We start from the raw sequence: 22,767 nt of genomic DNA, 5'->3' as shown, positions 1-22,767 counted from the left end.
TCAAGACTCCTAGAGTTGTTTGGGGGCACTGGCAAATTCCAGGATCAGTATATGACTTGAACTCAGGTCTCCCTGACTGAGGCCAGCTTCCTTCTTTACTAAGTGCTTACATTTGTAAAGCATTTTAAGTTCTGCAAAGTACTTAACTTTGTCTCATTGATCTTCACGACATCCTCCATGAAGATAAATGATACAGGAATTTTGATGTCCATTTTACAGGGGAGAAAACTGAGGCTCCAACATGTACCTGCCTAGGAATGCCCAACTGGTGTGGAATCTGAAATCTGAATCTCTCCTGATGCCAAAAGAGGTCCCTTTCCTGAGAAACCACACTTAAGGGAACCTCTTCAGAGGCAATGCTTCCTTGAGCCATTCTTCTTAGGTGTGAGGTATGCAACTTACAGAGCTGGGAACTGGACTAGGGGGAGGATCACAAATTTGGAGCAAGAAGGGACTTTACTGAGTCCTGTCCCTTTGGTGTCTGGAGGGCAAAGGAAGGCTATAGTAGATTTCTAGTTCATGGGGACTCAAAGATTAGACCATCCAACCAGCCCATTTTGCAGATGAGAAAAACCATGATCCTGTCCATATCTTGTATGGATATTATTGTTTGCATGCTGTTTCCCCATGAAACTGAGCTTCTAGAGACTAGAGATTGCCTTTCCCCAGAATGCTTGTTGGCTTGTCTAGAGACCAGCCTACTTGCCCAAGGCCATCCAATCTCGAATCCTTTGACTTCAAAACCAATTGTCTTCCCACCCTACCAAACCGATGCTTCGCTCATGGGAGATCCATGAGAAAAGAGGTCCCGACAGTGAATGGGGGGCTTAGTAAGACCTGACACTGATTAGGGGGTGGCAGAGGAGGCCATTTGGGAGAGAGCCCCTCCTGGGGGCTGGGAGGGCAAGCAAAGTGAGTGGTACAAGGAGTTTGGAAGAGGAAAGAATTTGCGAGAGAAATATTGAAGGAACAAGGACTTCTGAAAACCCTTCTTGTGTGTCTTAGAATCAATACTAAGATCAGTTCCAAGGCAGAGGAGAGGTAAGGACTAGGCAATGGCTTAAGTGACTTGCCCAGGGTCACACAGCTAGCTAGGAAGTGTCTAAGGCCAGAGATGAACCTAGGACCTCCCATCTCCAGGCCTGGCTCTCTATCCACTGAGCCACCTAACTGCCCTGGAAGAGGGACTTCTAATTCTGAGAAGACCAAGAATGAACAGACTTTGCCACCCACCATGCAGCTGCACCCTCCTTTGTGTGTTGGAATGTAAGCTTCTTAAGGCAGGGACTATCTCACTTTGGTATGTGTTACAGTTGCTTAGTATAATGCCTGACACATAGGAAGCGCTTAGCAAGTGCCTTTTCATTCATTCATTCATTCATTCATTCATTCATTCATTCATGATGGAAGCAGTGGCATGCAGGCACCATGGAGAAAGCTAAGAGCCAGCATCCACCAGGAGATGGACCTTGTCCCCAGCTCCCTGAAAGCCAGGGCAGAACAGGGGAGGTTTCATTGGCCTGGAGTCCTATAGGGCTCCTGCCTGTCTGGAAGGAGCCCCACTTTGTAAGGGAGCCCTGGGGGCCTGAGAGGAGGAAACGAAGGGACGGGGGGGGGGTTGGAAGTAGGGTGGGACAGAGCAGGTCAAGGAAAAAGAAAAGAAGGGGAAACTGAGGACAGAAGCCCCTTCCCATCTCTGCATCTCCTCATCAGCAAAATGAGATGATTGGACTGAGGGTTCTCTCAGGCACTTTTCCAGCTAGATCCCCTCCCCTGGGACCTGTTTGGAGAAGAAATCCAGGGTCCTAACTTAGGACCCCTTGAATCTTATTTCTGAGACCAGAAGCACAGAACTGTAGAGCTAGAGAGGGGTCCTCATTGAGCCCACCACCTTATTTTACAGGTGGGGAAACTGAGTCCCAAGGAAATGAAGTGATTTGCCCAAAATCTCATGGCCAGTAAGTGGAATTTGAACCCAGGTCCTCTGACTTCAGAGCTAAGTCTCTTTCCACTGGGCCAAGCTGACTTTCAATATCATTTGCACCCAGGACCTGAGAAGCCTCAAAGACAGTGACAAGTCTGCATGGCTGCTCCCTTAGGACCCCATCCCCAATTCTGTGCTCCCTGTGGGCGGGGGGGGGGCCTCCCCTGAAACACACACACACACACACACACACACACACACACACACACACACAGAGGCCTTGTGGGGTAGAAGGAGGCAGGTAACGGAGGCCGATGGTCACATAGCTTTATTGATGAGATTTAGCAGCAAGAATATGGCAACAGTGAATTGTGTATGTACAAGCGCAACCCTGCTGGTAGCCCTGATCCCCTCCCCACCCTCTCTGCCCACCCTGGTGCCAGGGCCCAGGGTCCTCCTCCTTTATGGTCCTCGCTAAGACCCGCCCCCCAGATGCATCCTCCCAGCCCCTTCCTGCTTTGGGGAGGACAAGCAATGAGACTCGCACCGAATTGTCCCCACCACCACCCCCAACCCAGTCTGAACGTCTTATGCCAAGCACATGCCTCGCCCGGCCCCAGGCTCCCTAACTCACGGCTACCCCGACCCCGGGCGTCCTTCAGAGCAGCAACCAGAGTGGGATGGCCTCTACCTTGTGGTCCCCTGAATGAGAAACCTAGAGGAGAGGAGGGCCCTCCCTTTCTTCTGGAGCCCTGCCATAGCCCCCGAAGCCCTTCCTTGCCCCCCAGTGAGGGGACAGGGGGGGCAGTAAGCTTGCTGAGCTCAGGGGAAGGGGGCGGCGGGCAGGGAAGGGATCGAGGCACCCAGGCCTCACCACACGGAGCACTTATGAGCTGGGTTCATGGGAGAGTTCTTGGGGCAGTGGAAGGCCCGGCCAAACTCCTCAAATTGGGACACACTGCCCAGCACCCTGTGGGGAGAATGAAGTCAAGAGATGGCTACCCTTGTGGTCCAAAAGCCCGAGTTCAAATCCTGGCTCTGCTCTTTTACAACTATGCGTATGACCTTAGGTAAGTAACTTCTCTCTGGGCCTCAAGGGGCCTCGTTGGTAAAATGAGGGAGTGGAACCAGATGGCCTCTGAGGTCCCTTTTCTTTTGTGCATCTTTTATTCTAAGCACCTCAAACGGGATTGTCGTTACTTCTCATTTCCACACGAAGACACCCAAGGCGTAAACTTGAAGGCCATGTAAGGGCTGCCAAGCGGTCAATTCCCGCAAGCGGGACCAAGAGTGAGAAGCCTTAACGCAGCCTTCCGTTGTCTAGAGTCTCCCGTTTCCTCCCTCTCTTTCATTCAGAGCAGCCGAGCCTCCACCATCATGGCTCGGGCTTGTCGGCCACCAAAGAGCCCCGACTGGTCAGCCTCGGGGGGAAACGAGAGAACGTGGAAGAGATCCAAAGGCCGACGTGGAAATGAGCGCACTGAATCCACTTTTATAACCCAAGAAGATGCAGAACAAGTCAGAAAAATGGCAACTCCCCGAAAGCCTGGTGTTCCTCGTTAGAGGTACGGACGGAATTCGGAGGGTCTCCTGACCGTCCTCAATTCTGCCCGATGTGGCCACTCTTCAGGCTGACACCTGTTGCCTGCATCCATGTTCTACATCTAGGGATGACTGAGTCTGACCAGTCAATACTCTCCCAAGAGATGGCTTCCCTGCCCAGTTAACTTCAGTTTCCTAATCTGTAAAATGGGGATGATACAATAATAACTGGGGGCAGCTTGGTAGTGCCGTGGATAGAGTGCCAGGCCTAGAGATAAGAGAAGGTCCTGAGTTCAAATCTGGCCTCAGATACTTCCTAGCTGTGTGACCCTGGGCAAGTCACTTACCTCTCCAAGATGGAAAGTAAGGGTTTAAAATAGTAATAATAATAATACCTGCCTCAAAGGAGCATGATGGGTGAGATCATTGTGAACCGTGCAATGCCAGAGAAGTTAGCTGTCATGCTTAGAATCAAGATGGGGGCTGGACCTGTGACTTCAGTGCTAACAGAGAGCTCTACTTCCTCTCTCTACCCAGGTCAGCTTAGCATCTTCTCTGAAACTTAGAGCGAGTTTCTTAGAAGCTAAGCAACTCAGGGCAGCTGGGCAACTCGATGGATTAAGAGTCAGGTCTTAGGACAGGAGGTCCTGGGTTCAAATTTAGCCTCGGACACTTCTTAGCTGTGTAACCCTGGGCAAGTCCCACCCCCACCCCCCATGGCCCAGCCCTCACTGCTCTTCTGCCTCGGACCCAGAACGGAAGGTAAGATTTTTTAAAGAGAGAAGCTAAATGCCTTTCCCAGGACACCGGGTTTGAACCCAAGCTCTCCAGCTAATGGCCGCCATGACTAGAATAGTAGTTCACAAGTACACAGTGCTCTAAGGTCTTGGAAGCCCTTTCCTCTTTGTTAAGCCCGTTTTTTCAGATGAGAAAGTTGAGACCCAGAATGGCCTAGTGGCCTTGTCCGTGGTCTTACCACCAGTGAGTGTCAGAGCTGAGATTCGAACCCAGCCTGCCAGCTTCCCAATATAGCATTCTTTCTCCACTGGCTCCTCTGTCCCCGCCCCCTCCCAGAACTCTCTGTGCCTTGGGACAGTCCCTCCCAGCAGATCCATCCCGAAGCAGGGCAGGAGGACTCGGTACCTGTAGTGCTCTGGGGCATGCTTGTCAGTCAGCACCTGAAGGTAGATGGACTGGGACCTCCGCTTGATGCACCAGTTCTAAGCCAAAGTGAAGGTGGAAGAGTGGGAAGAGAGAGTGGGATTGGGAGGGCTGAGCAGCTGGAGTCCCCTGAGCCCCCCCTGCTCCCTCGCGTCCCCTCGCCTCCAGGACTGGCCCTGCAGGACCCAGACAGTGACTTTCGGAGCTCTCCAACCATCAGGATGTCCAGTCCCTTCAGCCGCCATCTTGTCAAAAGGCCAAGAGATCCTAGACCTAGACTTGGAAGGTCTCCCATTGGCCATTCAGTCCAGACCTCCCATTTTACACATGGAGAAACCGAGGCTCAGACAATAAAGTGATTTGGCAAATCACACAGCAAGCGTCTAAGACAGGACTGGAGCTCGCATTTCCCTGGCTTCCCAGTCAACCCTACTAGGCAGGGGACAGAAAGAAAACCGAGGCAGGGGAATGAGAAGGGTTTCATTCCCTCTTTCTCAAAGACCCAGCTTTCCACGAGCAGGGGGATGATAGACAGATAGCTGCGTGGGACAGTGGACAGAGTGGTGGGCCTGGAGTCAGGAAGATCTGAGTTTAAATCCTGCCTCAGACATGGTCTGCCTTAGTTTTCTCATCTGCAAAATGGAGATAATAACAGCACCTGCCTAGCCCAGTGTGTGGCGCCTAGTAGGTGCTATAGAAATGCTCATTTCACCCCACCCGAAACACATACCCTTTTCCTATAGAATTCAGCTTTGTGAACAATAAATGAAGGTAGGAGGAAGACCCACGGGGCTCTTGGCTAGTACCTGGGCAAAGGCAATAAAGAACAGCTGGTCGTGGGTGTACTTGAGGCGGTAGAGGGGATGCTCTGGGCCGTGTTCCCGAACCCACTTCTGATAAGCCTGAAAAGGCACACAGAATTCTTCAGGGCTGGGGCCACAGCAAACCTGGCAAGCCCCAGTTGGACCCAGGACAGTGGACCCTCCTCCACTTAGGTATTCCCTCGTGCCAGGAAAATAACAGAAATTGTGGTGGTGGTGGGGGGGGAACCCTCCTCCCCTGCAGGGACACCATGAAGGAAGGAGCTGAGGGCTGGGGGGAAAACCTGAGCAGCACTTACATAATAGGCGAGCTTGAGGCCGCCCATGTCGGCAATGTTCTCCCCCAGCGTGTGCTTCCCACTGACCTAGGGAGTGGTTATTCTGATGAATGTTCTCTTCCTTTCTCATCCAACTGGACGACCCTTCTGCTTGGCCACTGCTAAGGCCCTCCACCAGCCCGTTAGGGGGTCGTAGCACCCCTAAAGCTACCCTGGGAAGCCTAGTCTTCTAACACTAGGGGCCACTGGTCCAACCCCCTCATCTTACAGGAGAAGGAACTGAAGCCCCAAGAGAAGAGGCAACTGTCCCAAAGTCACATTTATAGAAGGGGAAGGGGCAGAACTTGAACCCAGATCCTCTGATTCCTTTCCCCCATTCCATGCTGCCTTCTAGATCCCTGCTTCTTCGGAGTCCCATACTGATTGGGTTCTCTTGTCTTCAGGAGTTCTGTGCTGTTCTCCTCTGCGGGCATGTGCAGTGCTCTTTGCCCACAGAAATGGAGCCCACTTGAGCTGAGGATGGCCCTGCCTTGTTTGGGGACAGGAGGCAGCTTACCCGCTGGTTGTAGACCGTGAAGTTGTCGTAGAGGCTGACAATGCATTCTGCCTTGCGGAGGAACTGGCTGTAGGAGGCCTCCGTCCACCAGTGCATCAGGTTCCCTGAGCGGTCATACTGGCCCCCTGTGGGGGACCACAATCCCTAAGCTCCTGAGACTCTTGCTCTCTGTCCTGGGTTCAGCCCAGGCCCCTGCCCCAACCCTGTGCTTTCAACCAAGAGATTTGGTGATCTAAGGGTCCGGGGTTCTCAGACACCCATACATACACTCGGACCAGCGAGAACCAGGCAAGGTGAACCCTGGGGGTCCCCGGAGTGGGGGGAGAGGGAGGAGATAGAGAAAATATAGTCATGGGTCCAAGCCCCAAGACCTTTGGGTGGGCAGCCAGGAGGAACTGTGGGAATCCAGAGTTTCATTTACCCCAGTCATCGTAGCCATGGGTCAGCTCGTGCCCAATGATAGTGCCGATACCCCCATAGTTCAGAGATCTGTGGGCACCAGACAGTATCAGGTCAGGAGTTGGGACGACTCCCTTGCCCTCCTTCAAAAAAATCCCACCCAGAAACTGAAGATCAGAAAACCAGGACCCCTTTTCATTACTGAGCTTATTGGGTAGTGGATGAAGTCATTGATTTGGAGTCAAGAAGACTTGAGTGCAAATCCCAATTCAGAGGCTGCCCAGCACTCTAACCCTGGACAAGGCACTTAAAATTCCCTGAGCTTCAGTTTTCTCATCTGTAAAATGGGGGTAATAATAGAACCTCAAAGAGTTATTATAAGGATCAAATGAGTCAACATATTTGAGTGCTCTGCAAATCTTAAAGGATCCTAGAAATGGTCCCTACTATTATTTTCATCCTGGCAGCAATAATCTCCAAAGCTGAGAAGAGACGTGGTTCGACCCCAGAGGGCAGATCTAGCAATGAGAGGGAGTGAAGATGGGCTGCACGTTACCTTTCCCCTCTCCCATAGTTAATCATAGTCTAGTCTTGAATGCAATTTCTACATTTCTCCACTCAACCCACTCTCACAGCTGGCCTTCCCTGGAGCTGCTCTTGGGATTAGTATGACCCAAGCTGCCCCAGGAAGCTTCGCAGCCCATATTTCCTCATGACTCATGACAAACACCCCCAGAGCCTATTAGCCTCTCCCCCTTCCCTCCCTGTAGCGGTGCCTCCCACCCTCAAGTGAGTAAGTTCTCTTCATCTCTCATTGTTCAGACTTCTGGACTTTCCTCAATCCATTTTGGACTCCACCATCTTTCCATTCTCCCAACCTCTTCATTGCTTCTTTCTCTTTGACCCCATACTCAACTGTCTTTCCTAAAGTTACCCAATGACTCCTAATGATCAGAGCCAGTGGTCTTTTCTCAGTCTTCATCCTTCTTGATCTCTCTGAGGCTTTTGACACTATCTTTCTAGAAATTCCCTCTAGGTCATCATGATACTACTCCGTCTTGGTTTTCTTCTTCAGAATTTGATCATTATGTTACAACCAGTGGAAATGTGCGTTGGCCATGGGTGGGGGGAGAGCGGGGGGTGAAGGGGAAAGTGGGGGCATAAAGTATAGAAACAGATTAAAAATGAATATTAATAAATGTCTAATAAAAAAAAAGAATTTGATCATTTAGGGCAGCTAGCTAGCACAGTGGGTAAAGTACCAGGTCTAGAGTTGGGAAGATCTGAGTTCAAATCTGACCTCAAATGCTGCCTAACTCCTGGGCAAGTCACTTAATTCCCATTGCCTAACCCTTACCACTCTTCTGCCTTGAAACCAATACTTAGTATTGATTCTAAGATGGAAGGTAAAGGTTTAACAAAGAGAGGGAGGGAGGGAGAGCGAGAGAGAGAAAGAGAGAGAGACAGAGAGAGAGACAAAGAGAGAGAGAGACAGAGAGACAGAGAGAGAGAAGTCAAGATAATATCTATAGAGAGTTTCACACAGTCCCTGGAGTCTAGCAGACACATCATAAGAGCTTAATCCCTTCCCATTGCCTTCAGGCTTGTAACCTTTGCAGTATCCATGATCCCTCTCTCTTACCCCAAATATCAGAATAGTTGTCAGATCTTGTCATTTCTCCCTCCACAACACCTTTGGAGTCTGTTCCCTTCTCTTCACTGACAGTCATCACCCTGCATCAAGCCCTCACTGCCTCTCATCTGGGTAACTCCAAGAGCCTTCTCATGCGTCTCCCTGCCTCTACGATTTCCCCAGTCCAGTCCAGTCCACCCAACACTGCCCTCCCCACTCAGCTGTTAAAATGATTTTCCTATAGGGCAGTTCTAGGTTTAATTCTAATTGCCTCCCAAAACCTACACTCAAATACTACTTCATCTTTAGCCGATCCTTCCATATTTTGCACAAAGTTTATAGTGTATAATTGTTAGTGCACTAGTACATCTATATGTAATTTATCCATAAGTATACATATATTGTAGGAAGCTAGGTGGCGCCATAGTACATGGAGAGCCAAGCCTGGTGTCAGGAAGACTTATTTTCTAGCTGGGTGACCCTAGGCAAGTCACTTAACCCTATTTGTAAATCGGGCTTTGTCATCTATAAATTTTCTGGAGAAGTAAATGGCAAACCAATCCAGTATCTTTGCCAAGAAAACCCCCAATGGGGTCACAAAAGAGTCAGACATGACTGAAATGAGTGAACAAAAATAAATACACATATGCGGGGGGAGGGGGAGAGGGTTAGTGAGGCTCAACAACATTTTACTGCTAGGAAGGAGAATGCTAAGTAAAACGTTTGGACACCATTGCTGTAGAGACCCAGGCCCAGGGTCAGAGACTCTGGCTTTTAGTTCCAGCTCTGGCTGACCAGTTGTAACTCGGGTTTAGATTCATTGTACTTCTCTTCCCTCAAGGGGACATGGCAAATCACTTAAGCTCTCTGGGTCTCAGTTTCCCCATCTGTAAAATGATGGACTAGACAGCGTCTGAGAACCCTTGAAGCTCTAAATGTTGGTTCCTCTGATCCCTTCTCTACCTCTGGGAGCCACAGGCCAATTGCAGAAGCTAATCTCTCACCAGTGTCCAGTGGTTCTAAGACCCAAGGTGGGCTGGAGGCTGGGGTCAGCTCTCAAAGATTCTCCATGGGCAAGGTCTTGCAAGGAGGGATGAGGTGAGGGTGGAGTTTCCAGGAGAACAAGCCCTGGAAATACTCACTGTGGGAAGTCAGGGTCATAGAGAGTAGGTTGGAGGATGCCAGCTGGGAACACTGCATAGAAAAGTACTTAGATCAGAATAGGTAGGGACCCTTCTTCGGCCCCCTATTCCAGAAAGGATGGTGTATGCCCTGGATCTCCCCAGGCCCCAGCTGTTAACCACCACCCCTCCCTCAGGCTGCCTCCTAGTAGAATCTGGTTCCCAACTGCCCCCTTCACATTCCTCTCCTGTGGTTCCCTAAAGATCTGGAAAAAAAAACAAACCTTTGCCCACTGGGCAGCAAGGCAAGTAACTCCGTAAAACTAGAATGTTCCTGCAGGAAAGGGGCAAAGCTTGGAGTAGGAGGGGGCTTCCAGTTGGCCCCTGGCCCAGAGTATCAAGTGAGTGAGTGATAACTATTGCCCTCCCCTTCTCCCAAGGCAGCTACAGTAGTGCCCCCTCCCAGGATCAGGTCTATTACTGCCCCAGTGCCTCTCCGATGTCTCCAGATCTGTACCCCTGTGGATGGCAGCCCTATCGCTTGAGTCAGTGAAAGCTCAGGGAGGCAGAAGACTCCCCAAAGACCCGTTTGTCTCTTGCTTACCCATTTGGTTCTTGTTGGGAAGATAATATGCATTCAGAGCTTGTGGGGGGAGCAGCCACCTACAAAAAGAGTGTCCTTCACAAAGGCTCATCCAGCCAGAGACAAGCCTGAGGTCCTGCACTCTGGGATAGGCCAGATCTGTCCCCTCCCTGCCACCAGATCCCCTGGCATTACTGCCCCCTCAGCCCCATACTCACACTACTGCTCCAGGAACAGACAGCAAGAGGTGGCTATCCTTGCAGCATCATACAGTGGACAGCCCCAGTGCCAGGGGCTTCTAGGGTCAGAGGACCCCAGGTGAAATCTTAACTCTGGCTGTTTACTACCAGTGTGACAAGTCATCTAACGTCTCTGGACTTCAGTTTCCTCAAATGTGAAATGACGGGGTGGACTCTGGAGAGGGGTCTACAAGAGATTCTTGGTCCTGGCAGCCTTGCTCAGAGGCCTCTTGCTGATCTTCCTCATGAATTTCTCTCCCCTGAGCCACTATCACCTCTGTCTTCTGTCCTGCTCATGTCCACCCATCTTACTTTCAGGTAATGTTTGTATACATCTCATCTCTCTCATTAGGCTGTAAGCTCCTCAGGCCACAGTGCCCTTACATTTGCCAATAATCAGATACAGTAAAAGCCAAAAAAATAGTCCTATGAAAAAGATCTGAGGGTTTTAGTGGACCTCAAGCCAATAGTGTTGCCAAAGGTAGTTAGCAGAGTTCATACTATGGTAGGCTTTATTAAAAGCAGGGACAGCCAGGTGACACAGTGGATAGAGAATCAGGCCTTGATTGGGTTCAAATGTGACCTCCAACTCTTCCTAGCTGTGTGACCTTGGGCAAGTCACTTAACTTCAATTGCCTAACCCTCCACCACCCATCTGCTTTAGAACTGATACCTGGTATAGAGTCTAAGATAGAAAGTAAGTGTTTTGTTTTTTAAGAGCAGTGAAGTGCCCAACACTAGGGAGGTCGTTATCAAGTTGTCTCCTGCCCTTGACAACATCTCAGATAGTGCAACCAGTTCTGGACGTCACATTTTAGGATGGCTACAGAGCCATCCTTAGAGCATCTGGGGGAAAGGCAAACAGATAAATGAGTAATCTGTGCACGTCCTTCATATAAGGAAGGGTTGAAGGGACTAGGGATGTCTTGCTTTCAGAGGTGACATGAAAGTTGTCTTCCAACACTTGAAGGACTGTCCTGAGGCAAAAGGATTATCCTGGGCCTGGAGGGTAGAACCAGGGGCCTTGGGTGGAACAGAAGGGAGAAAAGATGTATTCTGCTTGGTCCAAGAGGGCAGAGCCAGGAACAATGGGGAAAGTTATAGAGAAAGTCATTTTGGCTCAGGGTAGAAATGCTGCCCTTGAAAAGAACCATCCTGGAGCAGAAGGGGTTGTGAGTGGGGCAGTGAGTCCTAGTCCCAGGAGTTATCCTAGCAGAGGCTGGATAGCACAGGCCTTCCTGGTCCAGCTTTGGAACAGGGATAGCTGCTGAGGCTCTCCCATCCTGGTTTGAAAGCCCCAATCTACAGCCTCGCCTGTTTGCCCTGGAGCCCCCAGCCTGACCACTCTCTCTGGGTTCCACCCTGCTGGGCCCAGCTCACAGCTGATGGTACCCACGCGGACTTATCCACCTCCTGCCGGATCTTCTTGACTGATAACTGGATGCTGAAGCGGATGCTGTTCAAGATGTTCTTAAAATAGGTCTTCTCATGGACCTCAAACTGCAAGAGGAAGAGGGGAAAGGGAAGGACAAGGAATGAGGAAGAAGAACAGGGGGAGGAGGAAGAGGAGAGCTGCGATGGGCTGAGTCACTGAGTCAGAGCTAGGCAAGCTCAGGGCATTGGCCAAGCCAGGGGAGTTCAGGCAGAGTAGTCTGGGCTATGGGGAAGAGCTGGGCTGCACTGAGCTGGGCCTGGGCTATGAGGTGGAGGGGACTGGTAGATATGGCCCCTATTCCCTATCTATGCATCCCAAGGCAAGTCTTCATCAATGCCTGGGCTAAAAAGGGTCAATGAATGACTCCCTGGCATGTTTCCCACAACAATCCCTTTGAAACAAGGGGCCCAAATACTCTTATCCCCACTTGACAGTTGAGGAAACTGAGGCCTTCCCAGAAGTATATTTAGAGATGCTGAATGGTGTAGTTAAAAAAAACCTGGCTCAGTGAAAGAAGAGATCCCTTGACTTGGGGGGGGGGGGGTCAGGAAGTCCTGGGTTCAGATTCTGCTTCATATACACACAGCTATGTGGCCATGGACAAGACACTTTGATGCTCTGGACCTCAGTTTCTTTAGCCATAGAATGGGAGGGGGGGGGTTCCATCCCTTAAGTCTATTCAGGCTCTTAATCTATGAGCCTAGGCTTGAGTTTAAGTCTGAGTTCTTCCACTCACTGCCTGTGTGACCTAAAACATGACTCAGGATTTGGTGTCAAGAAGTCCTGGATTCAAATCCTGCCTCAGATACTTCCTAGCTTTGTGACCCTTGACTTCTTAATGCCTCCCTTTCTTCCTTTGTACAGGTTAGATGACCTCCCAGCTCTTGCTTAGCTCTAAATCTGAGCCTGTGAACTATGATCCCAAACCCAGAGTTCTCTCCACTCTGCCCCAGTCTGCCTGCCTGCCTCCCATATCTACCCTGTAGTTAATGATGAGAGGCTTTGGGGTCCTTGTGACAGCTCCTGCTGCTCTGTGTGGGGGTGGCCCAACCAGAGCCACTGGGGAAGGGTGAGAAGCTCTCCCAAAAGACTTCCTCCCTGGACCTCCCATAACCCAGCTTGCCAGGGAACCATGGCAGCTGGGGGAGGGCTGAGGGGCCCCTTACCTCATACTCCTTGTCAATGGCTTCTGGCTTGAGCAGGAAATCAGGGTACCCCACCATCACCATCATGTACTGGAGCTGAGGACAAAAGAGGGAATGGGGAAGGGCTCACAGCATGATTCTGGAGGACATGATCATGCCCTGTTGAGAGGGATGTAGGGCCTCATCCCCTGAGACTGAGGGAGGGCCGGGCAAAAGCCCTGGGCGTAAGGGTGGAGTTGCAACTCCTAGATTAGTGATGGTGAACCTTTTAGAGACTGAGTGCTCAAACTGCAACCTTCACGCAGCATGTGAGCCCCCACCTTACCCCAGACAGAGGAGGGAGGAAGCACTCCCATTGGGCTCCTGGGCAGAGGGGTGGATGATGGGAGAAATGTCCTCAGGTGCACGTTGAGAGGGGGAGGGAACAGCCCCCTCCAACATGCATGCCATAGGTTTGCCAACAGGGTCCTAGAGAATCCTCAGCTTAGTCTGCCTCAGCAGAGGGGCACCAAGTTAGGGTTAGGGAGGCAGCAGGAGAGGTGAGGCATCCTATCCCCTGTGTGCAAAGGGGATTGAGGGGAGAATGAGGTCAAGAAGATGGGTAGTTGCCCTCTCACCCTGTGGGCCCTAGCCATCATGTTCCCTGGAAGTAAAGTCAACCAACCTTCTCCACAAAACCACCCCTTTCTGGCCCGGTACCTTGGCCCTCGCTGCTGCCTTGGTTTCCTTGTCCATCCAGTCCAGTTCGTCCAGACGTTGGCCGAGAATGTGTTTGATATCCTCTACCAGCTGCTGTACCTGCCAGGGTTGGGGTGGGTGTTGGGAGTCAGAGGAGATCCCCACCCTCAGGCCAGCCACCACAGCTTGGAGTCAGGAAGTGTAGAGGTGGGGCCTCAGCCCTGGATCTCATCATCCCAGGCAGCTCCTTCTCGCTGTCTCAGCCCACCCCAGTGAACCCTCTGTGGGACCCACTAGGTCCCTCTCATCCCTCATTGCCCCAACCTTTCAGACCCAGAATCTGTCATTCAACTTCTTTAAGGCTCAGTTTCCCCGCCTATGAAACAGAAGTCATAGAGCTCAAGCCAGGAGGGTCTTTGGAGACCACTAGGATCATAGGATCATAAATCAAGGTGGGAGGGCCCTTCAAGGCCACTTATTCCAACGCCTTCATTTCACAAATTAGGGAACTGGATCCCACAGATCTGTGGTCACATTCAGCAAAAGAGCTGAGATGGTACTTCCATCTACTGACTCCACGGTACCAAGTTCTAATCCTTCTGATGGAGAGATAGACGAGGTTCAGAAAGGTTCTCTCTAGAGGTTTGGAGTTTTCACTAGCATTTAGTAAGAGATGAACTGACTAGGTTCTGGGGATCCAAAGAGGCCCTGCCCTCAAGGGGTTTGCCATCGACTAAACTGGATCTTCATAGGTGTATGGGGTAGAAAGGTAGGGCAGGCACTACCCCACAACAGGCAGACTGAGCCCTTCTAAGAAGCTAAATGACTTGTCCCAGGGTGGAACTATGCCCATTTTGCAGACGAGTAAACCTTGGAATCTAATCCTCCAATACTTGGAGTCTGGAGTTGAAGAGGCTTGCCTAAACATCTAGCCTAGGAGGAGAGTGGCAGGATTTGAACCCTGATCCCCAAGACAGACCCTAGACCAAGGCTCTCTGAATCCCACCCACCTTGGCTGCAGGTCTAACCTTTGCTTTGCTTGCTGCTGAGAAGTGTTCGTGCACGAAGAGGGCCCCGAGGGCCATGCCAAAGTGTCGGTTGGCCTGGCCCAGGCAGACTCTGGCCAGCTCCTGGGGCTTGTCGCTGCCCTCCATCTCCCGGGACAGGTCGTGCAGTGCTGTTCGGAAGGGCTGGGACAGATGCTCACTCAGAACCACCACCACCCGCCACACCAGGTAATTGTGGAGGATCCTGGGGAAGGGATGAGAGGAGGCTCGACAGGGCAAGACGGCTGGGGGCTGAGGGAGCCAGGCTGCTCTGGGCTCAGCCTCTGTGAGCTTCAGGACCCGGGCATTCAGGCTGGGGGGAAACAGGGCAGAGCCCTCGCCTCCTCTCCCCACAAAGAGCCCAGAATGGGAGCGGCATCGCCCATCTGCACAGCTCTCCGCTTTCCAAAGTCCTTTCGCCAAAGCCATCGCCTTTCATCCTGACATCAGTAATATCTTCTGGTCAGTTTGCACTCGCTGAATCATTCCCTACCGGTGCATACTAGAATTTGCTTTACCACAACTGCATTGGAGAGCTCCTGGGGTTACTGAGAGGTTAAGGACTTTTCCAGGGTCACACAGCCAGCCTATGATACAGGCAGAACTTGAATTCAGCTCTTTTTGATATCAAAGTCATTGCACATTAAGCCTTTCATGGAGAAGGAGGAGGATGGTGATGAAGATGAGGATGAGGAGGATGGTAAAGAGGAGGAAGACAATAATGGATATTTATAGGGCAGTTCAAGGTTTCCAGAGTGCTATTTTATCCCATCCAGGCTTCTCAGCAGCCCTTCGAGAGCAGCTAGCACTCTTCCCTTTTTGCCTATGAGGAAAAAGGCCCAGGGAAGGGACGAGACCTCCACAGGGTTACACAGCTAGTAAAGGTCAGAGGCAAGATTTGAACCCAGATCTGTCTTGGACAACACAGCTCTGGACATGGAGCTACAGAGTATGGGTAGAATCTAGCTCAGAAGCCAGAGAGGAAAACAGGGTGGTTGTTATAGTTGTTGAAATCAGGTGAAATCACTCGTCGAAATTTCCACCCAATGAGTTGTTGGCCAAGCTAGGACTAGAACCCAGGTCTCCTGACTCCCATGCTGCCACCCTGGTGCTTTCTGGAGGAGGGATGGAAGAGGCTCCAGGCACTTCCTTCATATGGAGTGTCCAGTCAGAAGCCAAGTCCCTACTGTAGGAATCTCCGGCAGGAATTTTGGGGCACACGAGAGCTGGCTGTATGGGGAAGGCATGGAGAGCCAGCCTTGGCTCCCTGGAGGTGGAGGACCACTAGGGGCTGCCATGCCGCTGTCTTGGGTTGACCAGCCAGCCAGGGCCCAGGTGAGCCTCCCACCCTCCCTCCACCAGGTAGGTACCTGCGGGGTGTGGAGCGGATGAGCTGGGACACCTGCTGCATGTACTCTGTGGCCAGCAACACCACCTCTTCATCTTCAGAGAAGTCCTCTTGGAAGATCTGGTCAAGGAGCCACTTCCATCGGAGCTGCGGGAGGCACAGAACGGCAAGGGCAGGAGGGGATAACCAGAGCTCAAAATTCACAGAGTGCTTCCTTCCCAAGAACCCTAAAGAGCAAGTGGTTTGAGCCGTATCGGTCCCACTTCACAGGTGAGGAAACCAAGTCTCTGCAAGAGGAAGTGACTTGCCCAGGGTCACCCAGACTCGAAGGATCTGAGTCAGGATTCCAAGCCAGTTCCCTTCTAGTTCTGTGATCTAACAGGAAAAGTGCTGAATGTGGAGTCAGAAACGAACTGACTTAGAATCCATCCTTCAGCCCTCAGGGCCTGAGTAAGTCTGGGCCAGCCTGCAGGAGCTTGAATTCCTTTTCCTCATCTATCAAGGGAGAAGACTGGACAACAGTCACTTAACCTCTCTGGCTTCAGATCACCATCACCATCATCAAATGTATAGAGTGCCTACTATGTGCCGGGCCCTCTGATTCACAGATATCTCAGTCCATCACCACAAAAACCCTGAGAGGTAGGTGCTAGCACGATCCCCATTTTACAGATGGGGAAACTGGGGTTAAGTAACTTGCCCAGGGGTCACACAGCTAGTAAGTGTCTGAGGCTAGATTTGAACTTGGGTCTTCCTGACTCCAGGTCCAGTGATTAGAAAGGCAACAGGGTTAGTGACTTGCCCAGGGTCACACAGCTAAGGAAGTACTAACAGTCAAATTTGAACCCAGGACCTCCTGACTCCAAGACAAGCCACCTCTCCTCCCCCAGAGGCAAGATTTTAATGGCTGTCCTGACTCTAGGGCCACTTTTCTTCTCACTGTACCAGCTTTCTTTTCCCCTCCTCCGGTAAGGAGGGGATCATAAGCGTGTCCATGGATTTAGAACTAGGGAAGTCCTGAGGAGCTTAGAACCCATGAAGCCAAATGATCTCATTTTACAGAGGAGGCAACTGAGTACTAGAGAGGAAAGTGACTTGGTTAAGGTCACACAATTGTTCGAGGCAGAGAAAAAATTCAAACCCAGAGCTCTCACCAACCTTAGCCTAGCTGCTCCTCCCCATCCCCAAACCCAGAGCTTATATTCCTGAATCGGCTCCTCTTGAGGCTCTCCGAAAATCCTCTACAGGGATTTTCCCAGGTCCCAGTTATTTAGCCTCGTCACCCGCCCCCAGCAAAGAGCACTCCCCGAGCGCTCCTCCAAGGCCCCTCCCCTCAGGCCCCGCCCTTTCCCATGGGGGGCCCCCACTCACATGAGGAGTGATCTGTTGAAGCTGTCCCAGGGTCACCTTGTTGTACATGGAACTGATGTCTCGGCGCAGGTCGTCGTACTCAGACACAGTTATCTGATGGAGTAAACCGAGTCATCCCTGGCCTCGGGCCCCTCCTCCCGCCTTGCAGCCTTGCCCTCGCCCCCCTCCTCTCCAGCGCACAGCCGCGACTCTCCTGGCGCCCCACAGCCTCTTCCCAGACCGTCTAACGTGCCCTCCGACGTGCGCTTCCCGGTTCCTAGGCAGAGCCGCGGCCGGGGAGTGAGTGGGAATCCCGGCTGGGCTGGGGAGGGGGCGGGGCCCAAGGCCGGACCAAAGATCGGAGAGGTGGGCTCTCCCGGGGGAACCGAGTGCGGCTCAGTTTCTGTCTGCGTATGGCCAGGCCCGGCTCAGCTAATTAGCAGGTGCTCTTTCTCTGATTGGCCGATAGAAACCGTCCAGGCTGCCTCGGCCCGGGCTGAATGCGCGGCTGAGAGCGGCTGGCCTTCCCTCCCCTCTTCCCTTCCCATCCGTGCCCCGCGGAACTTCCGGATCCAAAGTCCGGCCCGAAAGGCCTAAAAGGCGGGGAGCCGAGTGAGAGAGGTGCGGGGAGCCCCAGGGGCATTCGGGGCGGCCTCTGGGGCCACTCACATTGGCCAGCCTCTGCTCCAGCTGCAGAATCTCCAGGGCCTTCTGCTCCACGGATTCTGCTCCCAGCAGGCCCAGCAGCCGCTCCATGAACACCCGATAGGCGGCCAGGATCTGGGGGACCCACAGAGGCGGGTCAGCTCAGCCTTTGTGGAAGACGCCAGAGCCTGCGGTGCCAGGGCACCCCCCATCCAAGGTGCTGTCCCTGGCCTCGGCCTGAAAGCATGGGTGCAGCCTCTCGGCATCTCCCCACTTCCCGCCCACCGCCTCACCTTCTCACTCTCTTCATCCTGGGCCAAATACAGGGTTCTCTCGGGCAACGTCAGCCCATCCTGGTCAATCTGGAAGAATGGAGAGGGGAAGGGCACGTCTCAGGGTGCGGCATGGCTGCGAAGTCAAGGGGTTTGTCTGGCCTCTAACCACTTCCCTCCCCTCCAGGGGTGACCTGGAAAGGTGGCTGGATCTGGAGTCAGAGGCCCTGAATTCAAATCCCAGCTCTGACCCTGGAGATCTGGAGGAAGGGGGAAGCTTAAGGGAGGCCAAATCTAATCTCTTTTCTCTTACAGATGGGGTGAATGAGTGACCCAAGATCACACATGTAAGAAGAGGCCGGATTTAATCTGGGGCAACACTCTTTCTCCAGTCCTCTGCCCCCTACTTCCCAAGTGTGTGACCTTGGGCCAGTCCCTTAACCTCCTGGTTTTTCCTCTGTAAAATGAGGGGTTTGAACCCCCTAACCTCTAATATCATTTCGAGCTCCAAATGCTACCTCTTCTCAGCCTCAGTTTCCCAGGCTATAACCCAACGAAGGAAATTATTTCGGGTTTTTTGTTTTTTTTTTAACCCTTGTACTTCGGTGTATTGTCTCATAGGTGGAAGATTGGTAAGGGTGGGCAATGGGGGTCAAGTGACTTGCCCAGGGTCACACAGCTGGGAAGTGGCTGAGGCCGGGTTTGAACCTAGGACCTCCTGTCTCTAGGCCTGACTCTCACTCCACTGAGCTACCCAGCTGCCCTTTCGGGTTTTGTTTTTTGAGGGGGGAGAGCACCAAAAAGATAGACCCCACTGTCCCTCAGTGCACGCGGGCCATAGACACAAACACGTTTAATTATTCACTCCCCCCAGCACACATACCTAGGGATAATCGTTGTGACCTTTCTAATCACACCTAGCAGAGAATGCATGGGAAAAGCCTCAGAAGCCCTCATTGGGCCTCAGTTTCCTCCTGTGTAAAATGAGTGCTTTAAGGAACCGTCTCTAAATTCCCTGGCAGCTGACACTGAGGTAGATCCCCAGGCGAGCTCCATGCCTGAGTGCCAGGAACACACTCGGCAGGGGGTCCTGAGCCCCACACCGGCCAGGCCCGCACACTCACACAGGCAGATGATGACTACACCCTGCGCCACCGCCACCGCTGCTGCAAACTCACCACCGCCCTCCAGCCCGCCTGCCTGTGGCCTGGGAAATTGCGGCTCCCCGCTGCTCTGCTAAACACCACAATTACTCGGGGGAAATTACCTCCTCACCTCCCGCTTCCTTCCTTCCCCTCCTTGCCCCCCTCCTTTTCTCCTCCTGCTCCCCACTCCTCCGTTCTCAGCTACTTCCTTCCCTTCCTTCTCTCTCTTCCCTGTCCTCCTCTCTGGCCCTGGGAGCCAGCGATGGCTCTGGAGGAAGCGCCCACCCCTATTCGGCTCAGACAACTCAAACCCCCTCCAGGTTCCTCCCTTGCCCCCCACCATCTCAGCTTGACCCCTCCCTGTCTCCAGAAGTATCTGAGCATCTGAAGAGACCAGAGCCTCAACTTCCTCATCTGTGAAATCTGCATAAATCATGTCTGCAATACCGATTTGGCAGGAGACGCTTAGAAAGCGGATTTGGGGAGGGGGAGAAGAGGGTGACCCAGCCTTTCTGACTGTTCAGTCTCACTAGAGCCTAGATTTAAGATTGCGGAGGGCCCTTAGAAGCAGGCAGCCATCGAGTCCCGCTCCCTCTCTCTCTAGAGGAGGAGAGGAAGGCCCAGAGGTGGTGAGCCGCCCAGATCACACCCACACGCCCAAGGGGCAGCAGCGCGTGTGGGAATCGAATGTTCGGAGGCAGAGGAGCTGCCGTGGAGCCATTGGGCTTTTTCCACCGTCTGGCGGCGACGGGGGAACGTGCGTGGAGAGTAACGGCCAATGCAGGGATTTGTGAACCATTAAAGCCGCTATCTAAATGTCAGCCAGCGCTATCCAACTGAGGAAACCGAGGTCCGGGCCCCGGATGGGACTAGTCCAGGGCTCCACGCCAGCTTGCTGGGATCCCAGCCCCATCCCTGGCTCCAAATGCCTCCAGGAAGAGGGTCTTCAGCCCCTGTACCTCGAGGCAACCTGGAGGATCCCGGCGGGCAGCACGCACGAGTGTGTGCGGGTGTGCGGGTGTGTGTGTGCACGCGAGTGCCCGTGCGTGCTAGAGCCATTGGCAGAGGCCTGGAGCGGAGCCGGACGCCCCGGCAGCTGCGGGCCACTCACGCGGATGACGTAGCGCGAGGAGTTCTTGTCGTCCAGGCTGACGGTGAGCGAGAAGAGTGCGGCGGCGCTGTAGACTCCCTGCGCCTTGTACAGCAGCCGGTTAAGGTCCCAGCGCTGGGCCCCGCCGCCCCCACTGCCGCGCAGGTCCCAGCCGCCGCAGTCGTCGATGACCTCGAGCATGGGCCGCGGGCCCAGCCGCTCGATCTCGGCCATGTCGAGGCACGAGCGGAAGAAGGCGCGCACCTTGCGCTGCGCCGAGCCTCCGGGCCCGCCACCTGGCCGCGCCAGCAGCCGCCGCAGGCGCTCCTCGTTCTGCTCGCCGATGGCGGCGATCGTGCCGTAGGTGAGCTTGTCCTCGGGGATGCCGTGGCGCCGCAGCCAGCCGCCGCACGCGAACGAGTAGAAGTCGTGGCACGGGTCGATGCTGACGTCCAGGTTGGCCGCCAGGAAGCGCGCGGCTCGGGCGAAGGCCTTGCGCTCCGGGCAGCCCTCGGAGCAGGCGCCCCCCGCGCCCCCGCCCGCGCCCGCCACGGGCCCCAGGTATTTGAGGACCAGCATGGCCCCGAGGATGGCGCACAGGCCAGCGGCGAACACCAGCCCCGACAGCAGACACACCTCGCGCCGGTTCCAGCGGCTCAGGCCGGCCCCTGAGGCGCCGCGGCCCGAGCTGGAGGTGGCCCTCGGGAGGGGGAAGCCGTGCGGCAGGGAGCCGCCCCCCGAGCTCCCGGGGCCGCACTTGCTCACATACTTGACCTCCTGGAACTCGTCGTAGTGGGCCGTCAGCGAGTAAGTGGGCTCCATGGCGCCACGGGCCTCCCCTTGGCCGCCCCTTCTCTGACCCCGGGCGCCAGGCTAAAGGAGACGCCGCGGCTCTGTCCCCGACGCCGCCGCCACCAGCTGCGGCTGCCTCCTCATGATCCAGGCTGCAGCCTGAAGGGCAAAAAGGTGGGGGGGGACGAAAGAGGGTCCAGGGCTCAGGGACGGGATCTCCCGGTCGCGCTGCCTGTGGAGACCTCCCCGCTGGGCTCAACCCAGCTCTTCTCTTCCCTCCCCTCCCTTCCGAAACCCCAGAGTCCTCGAAACTCGGAGGTTGGGGTGTCTCCACCCTCGATGCCCAGGATGGGGTCTCCGAACCCTCCAGGTGGATCCATCCTGCCTTCAGGCTCCCCGACCTCAGCCCTCCCTCCCTCTCTCCCTGGGAGATAAAGGCAGGCAAATGGGAAGGCAGAGATGGAGGGAGGAAGAGGGGCGAGGCAAGTTGTGGGAGAGGAGGGGGGGGGGTCAAGCGGAGGCTCTGAGGAGAGAGAAGACTGAGGGAATGGGATAGAAGGGGAAGCGAGACCTCTGGGTCTGATCCTTAGATCCAGCTCCCCGCTGTAACCAGGGATGCGGCCAAGACATTGGGTGGACGAGGGAGTCGAAATGCCTTTGCCTCAGTTGCGGGATAATGCCTATTCCCAAACAGGTTGTACCCGGACAACCCGCGGCCAGGGCTGGACTGAGGGAGGAATGAGGGAACAAAGCAGGGAAGCGGGAGGAGGGAGAGAGACAGGAGGAAGGACCTCCCAGGAGCGGGGATCCTCTTTTCCACCCTCCTTTCCACGCTCAGAGCTGAGCCAGGGTCCCCGGAAAGCTACAGGCAAAGCAAACTTTCTCCCCTCTGAGCTCCGGGTCGCTCGGTTCCCTGCCTACCCCATCTTTCTCTTCCTCCCCGGCCTGGCCCTCACTGCTGCCCCCGGAGAGCTGTCCGAGGTTCTGGAGACCCCGCCTGACTAGGCTTTATTCTCTCTAGCTCGCCCCTTCCCCGGAACCCTGGCCAACCCTGCGAAACTGTCCGAGGTTCTGGGGATCTCGGATCCTGCCTCAGCCAGCGGAGGGAGCAGCCTGAGGAATCGAGGTTGGGGTGCCCAGCGGGCAGCGCCCGGCTCCAACAGGTACTCCCCTGGCAGCCCGAACTTGAGGAAACTTTGTCTCTCCCGAGGCCCAGCTTCTCCCCCCAGACCCAACCCCAGCCCTAGCTGGGCAGCTACAGGCTGACCCCCCCCCGCCCCCCCCCCGCGTACTCAGCTCGGGAGAGAGAGACCCGAGTAGAGATGGAGCCAGAGACAGAGAGAGATAAGCGAGATAGAGAGACCGCAAAGAGAACGATGCTTAGAGATGGAGACTGGGTGCACATCTAGGAAGAAAGGATAGACTTACCCAGGCCAGGATGCAGAACACAGCCGCGGCTGAGGAGGGGCCGGAGCCGGAGCCGGAGCCGGAGCCGGGGCTAGGACTGGCCCTGGGCCGGGAGCCGAGTCGGAGTCGCTCTCCCAGACAGCGTAGGACTCTGCCG

General features: G+C 54.0%; 1 protein-coding gene across 2 annotated transcripts; it reads right to left on the bottom strand.

The window, feature by feature from the left end:
* Positions 1-2,794: 2,794 nt before the first annotated feature.
* Positions 2,795-21,233, bottom strand: ECEL1 (endothelin converting enzyme like 1). Of its 2 annotated transcripts, none has more exons than XM_044676527.1 (17): positions 20,433-21,233; positions 18,198-18,266; positions 17,929-18,039; positions 17,281-17,373; positions 15,932-16,056; positions 14,544-14,766; positions 13,537-13,635; positions 12,859-12,933; positions 11,654-11,757; positions 10,040-10,098; positions 9,457-9,508; positions 6,704-6,771; positions 6,283-6,407; positions 5,748-5,813; positions 5,434-5,529; positions 4,610-4,686; positions 2,795-2,894 (listed from the first exon to the last, which is right to left on the bottom strand). In XM_044676527.1, exons 1-17 carry the CDS (start codon positions 21,231-21,233, stop codon positions 2,795-2,797), a joined length of 2,343 nt encoding a protein of 780 aa, XP_044532462.1. The 2 variants fall into 2 exon arrangements, with proteins under 2 accessions (XP_044532462.1, XP_044532463.1); XM_044676528.1 differs by having other exon boundaries at positions 11,660-11,757.
* Positions 21,234-22,767: the final 1,534 nt, after the last annotated feature.

The sequence above is a fragment of the Gracilinanus agilis genome, chromosome 4 (assembly GCF_016433145.1).
Source record: "Gracilinanus agilis isolate LMUSP501 chromosome 4, AgileGrace, whole genome shotgun sequence".
NCBI classification, from domain to species: Eukaryota; Metazoa; Chordata; class Mammalia; order Didelphimorphia; family Didelphidae; genus Gracilinanus; species Gracilinanus agilis.
Note: the sequence above shows the minus strand (reverse complement) of the source record. Positions and strands in the feature narration are given on the sequence as shown.

What these genes read in the sequence shown, in the direction of transcription:
- ECEL1 (XM_044676527.1), bottom strand. Translation starts at nt 21,233, where the DNA reads ATGGAGCCCACTTACTCGCTGACGGCCCACTACGACGAGTTCCAGGAG. An exon ending in AGGATGAAGAGAGTGAGAAG is followed by an intron (nt 18,040 to 18,197) that starts GTGAGGCGGTGG and finishes TGGGTCCCCCAG; the next exon opens with ATCCTGGCCGCCTATCGGGT. An exon ending in CAGGAGGTGGATAAGTCCGC is followed by an intron (nt 10,099 to 11,653) that starts GTGGGTACCATC and finishes CTCTTTTTGTAG; the next exon opens with GTGGCTGCTCCCCCCACAAG.